The 14501-nt window shown below is 42.6% G+C and overlaps 1 protein-coding gene across 1 annotated transcript; it reads left to right on the top strand.

The window, feature by feature from the left end:
• The first annotated feature begins 1658 nt into the window (after nt 1-1658).
• CBR4 (carbonyl reductase 4) lies at nt 1659-14222 on the top strand. The gene is made up of 6 exons (XM_019521759.1): nt 1659-1736; nt 2821-2965; nt 6050-6170; nt 6645-6781; nt 8952-9086; nt 13006-14222. Exons 2-6 carry the CDS (start codon nt 2824-2826, stop codon nt 13182-13184), a joined length of 714 nt encoding a protein of 237 aa, XP_019377304.1. The 5' UTR covers nt 1659-1736; nt 2821-2823; the 3' UTR covers nt 13185-14222.
• Nucleotides 14223-14501: the final 279 nt, after the last annotated feature.

The raw sequence follows: 14501 nt of genomic DNA, 5'->3' as shown, positions 1-14501 counted from the left end.
CTCCACCGTTGTGTACACGCCATGGGGATTTAGCTCAGTTTAATTCTCCCTAAATTGAAATGGTGAGTTTTTAAAACCCACTGTTTCAATTTAGCAGAACTAAACCGAATTAAACCCCCATGGCGTGTACAAGCAGCCCAAATGTCAGCTCTCTATGCATTTATACTATGTTCATCCCTGTGATCTCTAGGTTTTTGGAGAATTACATGGACAGAATGTCATAGATCCAAAAATCTTATTTGCTACACTTAAAATAAAACCTGCCTAAAAAAAACTTACTTGCTGGAGGAAACTTGCTTTGCATAATGCTTTTTGTTTTTGTTAACAATATCTGGACTCCATACACAAACACGTTTCTTCTCAGATACGAGAAAATGATCAGTTTAAAATGTCTGTATGCTAAAATCTGTAACTTAATTGCCAGATCTAATCCTTGAGACCCGGGAAGCATTTAAGATGTGAAATCCTGACTGTGGTTAAAAGTAAAAGCAGTAACTTTAGCATAGCACATTTCCACTGAGCTCATAACTCCAGGGCATTTATGTCACTTGAAACTTGATGACAGCTTTGAATACTTTATCAGTCCGAAGATTTTAGAAAGCATACCGCATGTGTAAACAGTAACAAGTTTCTAAACCTGAATTATTTCTCAGCTGAAGGCATTGATGCAACATTTCGGACAAAAGGAAAGAAAACAAAACAACACGGTAGGGCCAAACAAATAAAACTTAAAAAGTTTTCAGTGGAAAGCTAGTCATGAAGTGATGCAGTAAAAGAGAAACCATCAAAGCCAGATCTGGACAATCATATGGGACAGTTTATCTTTTATGCCTAGGAATAACACTGTATCTGCCAGTTTGAAATCAGGAACAGAAAAATAGCATCATTTAAAATATCTGTGAACTGATTAATAAAATGTGGACAATAGAGTTGGTAAAATTCACAGCTTTATGCTGACTATAAACACACATCTGGTCTACTCTTTACCAAGTTTTGCTGGGCTTTTTAAGATGCATGAATTTTTTTATTTGCATAATTAAGTTTAGTGTCAATACCATTATGCCAATAAACCGGGTATGGATGTGTCTGAATAAGTATGTCCCACATGGGCCCTTTTCTTCCAAGTGTAGCTGTGTCTGCACCGGGAAAGGGGCTGCCGCTAGGTATGTCAGCATGGTTCAAGGAGGAAAACTTACGGAGTTTTAGCCAAGGTCTAAATTAGCTTTAAACTCGAGGCTAGACTCAAGGCAGCCCTCAGAAAATGCTAGAGTGGTTTGCACTTGCCTTTCGACCACAGAAAAGGCCTAGAGGGATGCTTCTAGTGCAACGAGCTCCAGGCAGGACGCTTCTGACACTGCGGCTCCCTCTCGGAAACCTCTGGGCTTGTCCTGCGCCTCCTCGTGTTGGCCCCTCTGGCAGGGCTGATGCTGCGGCGCCCCGGGGCACCCCTGCCCGGAGCTGACAGCAGCCTAGAGAGAAGCCGCGTCCACACCCCTCTCACGTCACTCCGGGGACGGACCCGCCCCTTCCCTGCCCTCCACCCAGAGGCCGCTGGGAAGCCAGGCCGCGGGACCAGGGAGGTGCTGCTGTACTTCTAGCAAAGGGCGCGCGGAGGCCCCGCCATGCCTACAGGTCCCGGCATGCCCCGCGGCAGCCATTGGGCGGTGGCGTGTCTGGCCGCGCGGCGTGCAGGGACGGGTAGTTCTAGACACCCCCCACGCCCGGGCGCTCGCTAGGTACCCCGGCGAGGTGAGGGGCCGCGGGGGCGGCACCGCTCTGCGCGGTGCCTATGGCAGCCGGTGGCCCGCGCCAGAACAAGGCTGGGAGGGGGGCGGGTAGGGATCGGCTGAACTCTACTGCCCCCTGGCGCAGCGCGAGCAGCTTCCAATCTCCCCCTGTCGCGCGCTCGGCGTTAATGCGCTGCGCATGCGCCAGCCGGATGTCGCGCGACCTGCTGCGCCTTGGCTTTTGGGGCAGCGGGGCACACTGGTTTGGGTGTTTGGGAGGGGTCTTGAGGCCGAGGTTGGAAGGACTTCCGCTGTCAGGGAGCTTTGCACTGGTCTTACACCAACCTCTTGGAGGTGACCAGCGCCTAGGCTAGGGGCCGCCTAAGTAGCCAACATGCGCGCCCCCACCCCTGGCGGCCTGGTGTTGGAAGGCTTGGCTTGGCTTGGTTTGGAAATGTTTGCTTGGACGTTGTGAGCCACGAGTCCCAACTGGTGCCCGCCTGTTGGGGAATTTTAATGATATTCCTATCTGTGTCATTTAAAATTAAAAGATCATTAATAGTGGTTGTGGTAGTCTTGATGTGCCAGAGTAGCGGTGCCTATGCTTTTTTACCCGCAAGCCAAATGAGTGGTGCCGGGCTGTGGGCCCAAACTGGTCCTGGCCTTGTTGTACCGGGGGTTTAGAAACGTGGCAGCAGGGGAGCAGTGTTAATTGCTACCTCTTCCCCCCACCGACAACTTTCTGGACCCATGGGGAGACCCATGGGCCAGGGGTTGAGCACGTCTAATGTTTTTATCAGCAATTCCAAAATACTAGCACAGTTATGTGATTGAACAATACGAATTCACATAGTTGAATGAATCTACTGTTTACTATGTAGTAGTAGATAGTAGCGTTTAATTAAGTCCAGCACAGCTGAAGCTTTAATGTAGGTTTTTCTTTCAGTGCTGTTAATGCTGCAAAATGCCAAGTGTCCTTTCACTGACTTCACTGAGAACAGAGGGTGCTTGGTACCCTGGAGAGTTAGGCTTAAAGTATGTAGTTCCAGTCATTGCTGTTTAGATTGACTTGCTGTTTGTGAATTATTCTTTGGAGATGGCCAAAGTTTGTGCTATTTTTGGCGGATCCCGAGGAATTGGAAAAGCTGTTGCACAGCTACTGGCACAGAAAGGATACCGCTTGGCTATTATTGCTAGAAACTTGGAAGTAGCCCAAACCACAGCAAATCACCTGGGAGGTATGTATGTTTGCTTTGCTGTTGTTTTATTTGCATGTTACTCAGTGTTTAGGTAACCTGTAAGAATAGTAAATAGTATGCCTAAATTGAACACTTTCCCAAAGTCAGATGGTGGTAAAAGGTAGAGCCACTGTTTCAGAAGCAATGAAATACATAGATGGACAGTTTGTTTATTCATGTTGCTTCGGATTGTAAGTGCTTGATCCTTTTTTTCCAAAAAGGCCAATGGGAATGTTTTAGTTAACTTCACTGGAAGCAAGGTAGTCCGCTTATTATTAAATATTGGATAGCTGTGTTCAAAGGAAATATCCTGTGTATTTTCTGTATCCATTGTGTAATGCATTTAAATTATATTTTGAAATACCACTCATAGGGTTAGCATCAGCTAAAGGAAGCCAGTTTTCAAGGAGCACAATCTTAGATGCTTCACAGATTTCCAGTACTAAAAGTAAAGTAGTTCACTCTACTTGTGAAGTAGTTTATCCTACTTCTAGGTCCTTTTTTGTGGCTGCCATAATTCAGTCCTGGGGATAGGTTAATTAGGTCATTGGCAATGTGGAATTAATTGCCTGGCTAGGATGGACTGCTGAGTAAGTGCAGTTATATTGCTTCTGGGTTGGGAGGTAGCAGCAGTACCAGGTAGTGTTGTGCTGTGTCATCTCAACGGCTACAGTGGGAACAGGAGCAGAAGTTTTCCTGTTCCAGGGTTCCTTGCAAAAGTTTGGCAATAAGTCCCTACACTTCTCTATCGTGCATCCTAAGAGTAGCCGTGAAACTGATGGCTGTGAGTCAGTTTCACATGTAACCCAGGCGCGCAGCCACCACCGAATAGTGAGATCCTGGGGTGCCCAGTGACCTTGCTCAACCCTAGTGGCTGCAGCAGGTTCCCCAAGAAGAGGGCCTCCCTGTACAGAGGTTGAGCCTTGCAAATAGGGTTAACTATATACAGGATTTAATTATATACAATATCAATTACAAATAATCAAACAGGTTTAACTCATAAAGGCTATTAAAGAGAACATACAATACATACCCACAACCCTGGTAATGACAGTCACTACGTATAACCTTTCCTTTGAATATGCATAACCTAAAAGGAGAATACTAATTACAGATGGATATTAAGGCACCAACATTGAACCGTCACAGGCCTATAGGCTTGCCCCTACTTATGTAAACATCCAGTCAATAACTTTTATACACAAGGATGAATATGATGGCTCTCTGCACACTTAACAGCCTGGGCCAATGCCTTGAGAGGAATAGCCACTTCTTTGCCCCTCTCACTGGAGCGTGGGCAGGTCCTCTTTGCTTTGGGTCCCTCTGTGCTTGCTTCAGGTGTTACGTTGCCGGCCGTTGCTCCCTCACTGCAATGCACTTCTCTCCCCCTGATCTGCAGCCCCAGACACAGTGGGCACAGGGTCTGGGCTGCTGGCTCAGGCAGTCACCTGGGCCACCACCCATATACCCCACCAGGCAATGGGGTTTTGTCACCTCCTTGTCCTGGCTTTCTATATGATGCCTCCCTCCAGGTAAGCAGGGTTCTAGTGTCCTCTAAACCCTGTCTTTCCCCACCACGAACCAGGTGGCTGCTCTGGCTCTCTGCAGCCTGTGTCCCACCGCCTTCAACCGCACATGCAGGTGGACTGGACCTGTCTTCCTCTAGTTCCTCCTGCTCAGTGCGCACTCACCCTGTGCAGGGCTTGTGGGCTTCTTTCCTGTTAGGCCCAGCACTGCTTTCTTCACATTGTCTCTAAAGGGGCAGCCTTCCCATGCTGCTGCCCAGCTGTGCTCCTCATGAGACACTCCCTCTTTAGGTAATCACAGCTTTACTGCTTGTTATACACAATTGCTCACACAATGGAGCCCCTGACCAATTTGGGCCTGTGCAGTTTCATAATTTGCAGTAACCTAGTGCAGTCCTATTCAGTTGGTGGCCCATGGGCCAGATGCAGCCTACGAGGGGTTAATGTATGGGCCATGGGCTTCCTGCATAGCCACCATTCCTTCCATTGCTCAAGCTGCTGTAGTGGTAGCAGCCAGGGTTTCTGGGGCAGGGTAGCATGGCAGGAGGTCCAGTGAGCTTGCAGCCCACATGACAGAGCAGCTCGGGAGCTCAAGGTGGGATTTGTGCTGCTTGCGTAGCAGAAGTGGAGGGGCTCACCTGTATAATGGTAGCAGCAGCAGGATCGGGAGGCCCTCACCCATACGGTGGTGGAAGCAGCGGGGCTTATACAGCAGCAGTAGGGGTATGGGAGGTCCCCATCCATGGGTTGTTGGCAGTGATGGGGGCTTATATGGCAGTAAGGGAAGAGGGGGCATGCAGTAGAGATTCTGGGGAGCCAATGGCTTGCAGCCTGTGGTCTTTGTCCTAGGCCCGGTGGCCTTGGCTGCTCTGAAGTTGGACAGCCCTAATCTAGTGTTACACCTGTTACTGATCTGGGACCAGTTTTTAAATTTTGGGATAAAACTCCTGGAAGTCCTCAGGGACACTTGGGCACAACTGTAAAATTTGGGATTGTCCTAGAAATTTGGGACAATTGGCCACTTAAGTATTGATTGGAAAGGAAAAAAAGATTTTGGGACTTGAAAGTAACCCAAAGAGTGTGAATTCCAAACTGTATACAAGAACCATCTGCTTCTCTTTCGCTTTATAGCTTAATATTTATAATAATAATGTTCTACATCTAAGAGCACTTTGAAAAAGGAAGTGCTGAACAAACATTAAATAATATTCACACCACTCCTATGGGGAAGATAAGTATGTGTAATAGGCCCTATTTTACAGACGAATAACTGAGACTAAGGGAACTGTATGAGGTCATGTAAGTTGGTGACAGGGTTGGCATTAAAACTTAGCAGTTTTTGGCTTCTAGCCAGCCAAGACCTTGGACCACTTTACCCCATGCTGACCTCAAAACTTGAGAAGGGACAGAAATACAAATCAACATATGTTTGGAGTAATTAGTCAGCTACTTGGAGAACATCTGTTCTTACTGTTGAGTTTTTTTTAATTCTTAAGAGCATTTATAAATGATACAAGATCATTTATCATCACTGTGATGTTATTTTATTTCAATACAGCAGGTCACCTGGCACTTAGCTGTGATGTAGCCAAAGAACAAGATGTCCAAAATACATTTGAAGAGATGGAGAGGAATTTAGGTCCTATTAATTACTTGGTTAATGCATCTGGGATCAACAGGTTAGCTTTATATTGTAAATAACTGTAGATCATGCATTTTTCTTGAAAGGTACTAAATATAAAAGAGCAATTGAAAATTTAATAAACCTGATGTTTATATCAATTAAGAATGAATTGAAGTGTATCTGAAAATACTGGTAATGTTTGCAGATATTTTATTTTCAAAGGAAGTGAAACTTCAATAGAAGAAGATATAATTAGTTATTTCTGTAGCTTTTCTTTGGAGCCCAAGGTAAACTAATTCTCTTGAAATTATTTTTGGCAGTCTTCTGTATTTGCATATTGTTCACAAGGTAGCTGGTATGGACTTTTTTTATAATTGTGAGTAATTCTTGCAATGTTATCAAGAGCTGTACTGGTGGTACATGCAGGACCAAATTCACCTCTAAAACAACTCCATTTTGGTCACTGAAATTTCATCGGGGTGAATTGTATCAATTGGGAGTAATCACTGACAGTTTCCTCTTTTGGCAGAGATGGCTTATTATTGAGAACCAAGACCGAAGACATGCTATCTCAAATTCACACCAACCTTTTGGGTACAATGTTGACTTGCAAAGCTGCTGTGAGAAGCATGATTCAACAGCAGGGAGGTGCTATTGTTAACATAGGTGAGTTGTCACCGTATACGAGTTGAAAGTAGCTAATTATATTCAAGATACTTTTGGGCACAGAAAGCTAAAGGCCTGAACAGATGTTGTGTCTGTAGTGCTTCAGGTGTCTTAAAAGCTTTTAAAAGTAAAGACACAAAAGATCTGAGCAGTCACAGAATCTGTCTTGGTTTATAAAATTTCATGTTAAAAGGTAAACCTAGTAAGTAAGAATGCAAAAAAATATATATTTGAAGGCAATGATAAGCAGTGTAGTGAAATTAATTTATTTTTTCTGTCAGTGTACAGTTGCTTTTAAACAGGTGCGTAGAACAGACAATAAATTTCTCTGTGTGGTAAAAATTATTAAAAAAACCCCTAAAACATTTTTACCATATTCACTTGTATGTAACATTCAGTCTTTCCCCTCCCAAAATTGGGGTTCATGTCTTAAGTGGAGAAGTTGTTTTTCCTTCCCTGGAATCAAAGCAGGGAAGAAAGAAGCAAGCAGACACTGTGCTAAATTGGGTGCCACTTCTCTCTGGGGTAGCAAGCAGCATGGGAAGCATCCAGTGCTAACTCGTAGAGCTGTGGATAAGGCAGTAACTTTTGGCTGAAGGTGAGTGAGCTGCATGCAGTCTCATGATGAGGCTACGTCATGATTTATTTATGGGAATTTATGTAAAGAACTATTCACAGCAAAGTAGTGACAGTCTTGCTGCTAGTCTTGAAAGGGTGTGAGGCTCAACCTTTTTGAAGTCTTGTCACACAGCAATGTTCTTGTGGCCTTACACAAACTTTCTCCTGGGATACCACACTTCCTGAACACTCTGGCCGTGTCCACACAAGCGGGAATGTGTGGTTTGCAGGGCCTCAAAGCTGTTTTGAGAGTCTGCAAAACATGCACAGCACATGTGGATCCGTTTGCAGAGCTGCATATTTGCAATGTGGTGGCAAAATTAGGTACTGGGAAATCCACGAATCTAAAAAAGCTGCTGAAAAAAGGTGGCATGGCCTCCAGTGTGTGCCACCCAAAACTGGAGCCTGGCTGGTCAGAACCATGCTGCAGCTGCCAGCCAGGCTCTGGGTTCCCAGATCACCACCACTGCAGCTGTGGGAGGCTCCCAGGACCACAAGTAAGGCTTCTGGGGCCAGCACAGTTGCTGGTCCCAGCATCCCGTACCCGACCCAGGGCAATTTGCCATGTGCCAGAGTGCACGTGTAGGGCCACTGCTATTTGTCCCAGAGGAAATGCAGGTTCCTGCTCATGGACATGCTCACTGTGTTTTCAGGAAGACTTATTTCAAGTCATACAGTATGCCTCAACTCTGGGACTTTTTTCCCCCAAAAACAACTTGCATGTCTTACCTGGGGGCATGTAATATGCAAGAAAATATGGTAACATCAGAAAATTAGCAGGAAGATTTAATGGCAGATGTAATGCTTTAAATTTTTCTTTAAAAATTTGACTTAGTTTCAGGTTGGCAGGGTCCCATTAAAATCCAGAAGTAAAATGTGCCTTCTTATGAAAACCTGAAAAAAGTATTCCTGTTTTCATTTGTGCCTTAGGTTTTTATTTCCAGTCATAACTCTCAATCCTGCACATTTTGAACTTGCAAGTAATTGTGCATTTTATTATTCTTGTTGAACTACTAGAACATTCATTTTAGTCTTTCCCTTGTGAGCATGTTTTCCCTTTTGTAACTTTTCTAGCAGCCTCTGAATGTAGCCTCAGCCCATGTAAGTAGTAAATAATAAGCTTTTATTGTAAAACATTTTTTTCTGAGAACTTCATCAAGTTGTATAAACTGTTTCCACAACCAAAGCTGACAAGTTGTTGGGTTTTTTTAAGGTGCTTGTAATTGGAATCATGATAGAGATGTATGGGATTTCTTGTTAGTCCAGGGTTGATGATAGTCAAACAGTTGTGCTTCAAATCTCTTGTTATAAAGTGCTCATGCATATTTATATGTATTTGCATACATGAATTGATTTATCATAGTTCAGGGAAGACTAATGTCCTCATCACTGCCCTCATTGATAAGTTAACATGCAGTTCTCAAGCTAATTTTCATTGGTTTATGTTTAATCTTAATTGAAATGCCAATACTTAGAACCAGTACAATACATCTCCTATAAAGAATTTAATTAACCTGTCATTTGGCCTCCTTTTGCTCTTCTCTTTATTTAGGAAGTATTGTTGGACTCAAGGGCAACTCTGGTCAGAGTGTATACAGTGCCAGTAAAGCAGGATTAGTTGGATTTTCACGCTCTCTTGCTAAAGAAGTAGCAAGAAAGAAAATTCGAGTCAACATGGTTGCTCCAGGTTAGTTTATGATTAAGTTACTAAACTTCTGAATGTGACTTTTGATTACTTTAGTTGCTGATCAGCAGGCCTAGAATGCAGTGAAATACTGTATGCTTACTATACTCTAAAAACAAAAGACTAGCTACAAATGTACACTAATATACTAGTGGATAGCAGATTTTCAGTTCCTTTTTTGTTAAAAACAATATATTTTGCATACTTAAGTCTTCCTAAGAAAACACTGTGAAAATGTCCCTTTCTGTTTATAAACATGTGCCTGCATCCTTCCTAAATCTCAAGAATAAAATGGAAGGAAAATAGAGCCAGAAGGGACAAGGTCATCGGGTCCAGCTTCTTCCTCAAGACAGATCATCCCTAACTAAACTATCTCTGTCATGTGACTGTCTAAACTGCTCTTGAAAATTTCCAAGGATGGAGATTCCACAACTTCTCTATGTACCCTGTTCCAATGCTTGACCACCCTCATAGAAAGCTCCTCCTAATCTTCAGCCTAAATTTCCCCTGCTGCAGCTTGAGGCCAGTGCTTCTAGTCCTGTCCCCTATAGCCAAAGAGAATGGAGATAAACTTTTCTCTGTATAATCAGCCTTCAGGTAATTTGAAGACTGTAACCAAACCCAAGAACTAGACTAAATAATCTTAGTTCTTTCGGCCTTTGTGCCCAAAAGCATTTTCAACTATATCGTTAGTACAATAAAAGATACAACAAAAAAGACCTTGCCTCATACATTTCCTGGATGATCTCAGCTACATCGACACTCCAACTTTTCCTGCTCAGTCAGTTTTTACATCAAAGATAAACCTTGGGATAAATATTTATTCCACTTAAGTATCTAATTCAATATTGTTTTCTTACCCTCTCTCTGTGGGCTAATCGAAATGTAAAAAAAAATATTCTAAGAAGTACTGTATGAGGAAGGATTTCTGTATACAGTATGTCTTTTCAGTACAGGTCATTCCTTAGATGTCTTCCACTTGTTTTTTTAAATCAAATTCAGTCTTAAATAGGAGAGGAGACAATGTATACAGTGGGCATGTCTACACAAGATGCTTGACTGTACAGTAAGCATGTGTGTCTACATGTGCACATGCTTACTCAGTAAACCTTGCTAATTGCGAGTAATTAGTTTTGATTAGTAATTGTGCATTAGCACTTGTAGTCAACTGACTGGGAGCAAATCTGCTCCTGGTCAGCCATTCACTGTGGGTGGGAGATTTCTCCCTGTCCCTGGAAGCTGCCTGCTGTCAGGGCAGGCTCTGCCACTGTAGCCTGGGCAGGAACTTTGTTCCCCTGCCCTGACAGCAGGGAGCTCCCAGCCCCCTGCTCCAAGATTGTGACTGGGGAATGGAGGCTGGGAAATCATTATTTCCCAGTGGCAGCTCTGTGGTTGTGAGGCTGGCACTGGGAGACCCCTTATCTCCTAGCACCAGCTCTGCAGTTGTGGAGCTGGTGCTGGGAGATGAAGGGTCTCCTGGCATGGGACCTGTGGTCCCAGAGCTGGTGCTGGGAAATAAGGATTTTCCAATGCTGGTCCTGTGGCTGCAGAACTGGTGCTGGGAGGTAAGGATCTCCCAATACTGGCCCTGTGACTGTGGAGCTGGGTGGGGAACATGTTGGGGAGCTTGTTCCCTGTCCAGCTCCACGCTCGCAAAGCTGAGCAGGGAACAAGCTTGCCAGCTTGTTCCTCACCCAGCTCTATGCTCTTGGAGTTGAGTAGTGAACAGGCTCCCCAGCTTGTTCCCCTCCCAACTTCATGCTTGCAGAGGTGAGTGGGCGAACAGGTGAGATCTGTCCTGGTCTGGAGCAGGTCCCAGGCCCATGCATCAATTGAGTGATCAAGGCCCAGTATTTGGAAAGAGCTGCAGGGGAGGGGCAAGTCCCAGCTGAGCCAGATTAGCAGCTAGCTCGAGGCATGGGGAATGGGGCTGGGACCTGCTTCTGACCAGGGCAGATCCCAGCCCCTGCCCTGCCCATGGGATGGAGGATGGGAAACAAGCTGGGGAGCTTGTTCACCACTCAACTCTGTGAGCATGGAGCTGGGTGTGGAACAGGCTGCTGAGCTTGTTCCCTGCTCAGCTCTGCGAGCGTGGAACTGGGCAGGGGACAATGTCCTCAGCTTCTTCCCCATCCAGCTCCATGCTTACGCAGCTGAGTGGGGGGGAACAAGCTCCCCAGCCCTCCTTCACTTGACTGCTATTTCAGCTCATGGTCACTTCTCTAGAACATGCTTTCTGCTCCATGCAGTCATCTTCCCTCAGGTTTGGGTAGTTAAAGGGCTCCTCCACAGTCAGAAATACCTGCTCCTGAATGTATCAGGTTCTGAGTTTTTAAAAACAAGTCTTGAGACAGATTTCTCTGTGCTCTCTTTTGGCAGCCCTTGTTTGAAATCTTACCTCTCCTGAAAACAGAAAGAGAACCGTTTTTACATAGATTATCTAGTGTAATGTGCATTATTAAACATTTTTTAAAACAGTAGAGTCAGTAAGGATTTTCCACAGCAAGCATATAGGTATCCTTTCTGTCCCTTTAGTATAATAAGAGTCTCTGTGGAAATCAGTTAGCTCCTTGAAATCAAGTAGATAATACATCAGACGGTTGGAAAAAAAGTAACATTTAATTATCCTAAAAATGAAATGGACATTTCCTTTATTCTTTGTAGAAATGCTATAGTACCTGCCTGGATTATTTGTAACAACTTGGTAGAGTATTATACTTTTAATGTGAAAAGTATTTCATAACATGTATGCTAGCATTTCTTCTGTTATTACTGAGAGTGCTAAACCAATTTCAGAAGAAGTCTGACTATATAATGTCCTAATAACTTTTTACTCACTTGGAACATTTAGCTAGTGGCCTGTTTTATTACGCTGATTCAAACATGAAAGTATGTATCAGTCACCATTCACATTTTATGAATGAAGACCCCATTCATACTCTAGGTATGCCAGCTATTCTTGAATTCTTTAAAAAGCAATGGCATCAACTCCATGGGTACACTTGGTGACTGTTATGGCCTCTAATCTTGTACCTTGGCCATTACATTTGAAAACTGTTTTACTGTCAGTTTATATTTCATTCCCACTGACTGCAGCATGCTTTTTGGTTTGCATCTCAAATTGTGCAGCTTGTTAGTATTGCACTTCAGAGCCATCACTGAATATAAGAATAAATCTTGATGTGAGAATTTTCAAACCAAATATCATGATCAGAAGTAGAAAAGTCTCTAATAGCTACACTGGTACAGCATTCAGTTCTTGTATCTTATGACCTGTCCCAGCTGACTCATGAATAAAGAGGAGAAAAGCACATGCTTTTATACTTCATCAGCATAGGGCTTACTCTCCATTTACTGAGTGGTGAAATCTAGCCTACGTTTCTAACGGTAACACGAAGTTACAATTCAATTTGTTATTCCATATTTCTCATTAGGTAGAAAAGCATATCATTCCTACAGAATCAGATGAGCATATTTTAATTTAAAGAGGAGTCTGAAATGACCATTACATTTTTATTTGAAAATGATACTTCAGTATTTCGATAAAAATTGCTTAAAAATGAGGGCAGGGGGTATTATTTCAGTCTAGAAACCAGAGTGTTCCATAAATATTTGTTTTGATTGGATCTGCTTTTGATATCAGCCTGTTTTCCTGTGTAAACAGTCTTATATAGTTAAGACTATACAGGCTTCCAATGACATAAGGCCAATCAAATGTATATTGGTGATCTTTAATGCAGTTGGAGATGTGTGAATGTAAGCACACACACACACACACACGTATTTATTCTGTATATGTAAAAATACACATTGAGCCATCTTTGGGCTCAAGTGTTCTCAACTCTCCTACTGTGATAGACTTCTACAGATTTTGTTTTAACACTTGCATTGTATTATGTCCTCAAACATTTCTTTTTTTTAGGTTTTGTTCGCACAGATATGACTGCCCATTTGAAAGAAGAACAGATGACAAAAACGATTCCTCTTGGAAGATTTGGAGATCCTCATGAAGTCGCACAAGCTGTTATCTTTCTTCTAGAGTCTCCTTATGTTACAGGACATATTCTAGTTGTAGATGGAGGTTTGCAACTTCTGGCTTAAATGTCACAACAGTCTGTATAAAATGACCAAAGTAAAGGGAAAACTGAACTTGGCTGATGAAAAATGAGGTGTGTAATTGAGTGGGTACTTTGAGTTGGTGCTCTTTAATCAAGAACGTAAAGTAATCTTTGATAAGTGAAGTAATAAATTGGTTTAGGGTTTCGGATTTATAAAGCCACATGCACTATTCTCATATAGCTGAAGCCTGCAGCTATAACACTAATTTAGAAAATGTGTGGTAAGGTACACCATAGAGTACTTTTATTCTCTGGAGGTTGGGAATGGAACTGTTCTAAATAATAGTTTGAAATTAATGATATAGCTTTCTAAGTCCAAATTTTTATTGCTGTTGAAGTTTTACATTTGGGGATGTGAGTTATGCTCTGAATGAGCTTGTTTGAGCATGTTTATTAGTCAGTAATTGTGATTGCTCTTTTGACCAGATATTTCCAGGTAATAGAAAGTTAAACTGCCCAGCAGGGAGGAAATCATGAACTTGTATTTTTATACTCCTATCAAATATTCTATGATAAGAAATATATCATGCAGTGTTTTGTAATAAATTGAAAGGGTTCCATTTATTTCTTGTTTGCAGCCAAGATAATGGATTTTGTAGTTCCCCAGCATAATTGGAATGTTCTCAAGGGATTTTAGTGGTATGCACTAAATTGAGGGTTGGCTTTGTGGCAAATAAAAGATAATACTGTAAAGAAAAGATACTCAATGAACATGTGAAATACCCCTTGAAATTCGTGCATGCTCAGTTCAGCCAGTCTGTGTAAGTTGGTCTCTGATTTTTGAATGTGGAATAATGTATTTGTGTATATTTAAATTTAATATTATTTAAAGCAACTTCTGAGGAGTGAGTTATAATTATGTTACACTTCTTTTCCCCTTACTGAAATATAATCAAATATTTGACTTTGGGCCTTTCACTTTTTTCCTGTAAATGGTCTATTTTCTTTTGAGAAAACAAAACATATGTGGTATTGAAATGAATGATGGAACAAGTAAACAATGCTTTTTTTCACAACAAAAGACAGATGAGGCTGAGATTTACATTTCCTTCGTTCCTGGCATAGAGATTGAAGTGACTTAGAAATCCTTTTGCCAAAAGAAGAGATTTCTTGGAATGTGTTTTTAAAGGCTTCAGAAATAGTGTGACTTTTTTATTTGAACCACATATTCCAAGGTTTTTCATTTTCAAGTCAGGGACGAGTGCAGCTCTCAAGGGTGTGGATGTTAGCTACCTGCAGATAATCCATCCACATTTATATTCAAGGATTTTGAAGCCATTTATTCACTTTTGACTCTAGA

The sequence above is a fragment of the Gavialis gangeticus genome, unplaced genomic scaffold, assembly GCF_001723915.1.
Source record: "Gavialis gangeticus isolate Ggan-Ray unplaced genomic scaffold, GavGan_comp1, whole genome shotgun sequence".
Taxonomy (NCBI): Eukaryota; Metazoa; Chordata; order Crocodylia; family Gavialidae; genus Gavialis; species Gavialis gangeticus.
The sequence above is the reverse complement of the archived record's forward strand: the minus strand, read 5'-3'. Positions and strand labels throughout refer to the sequence as shown.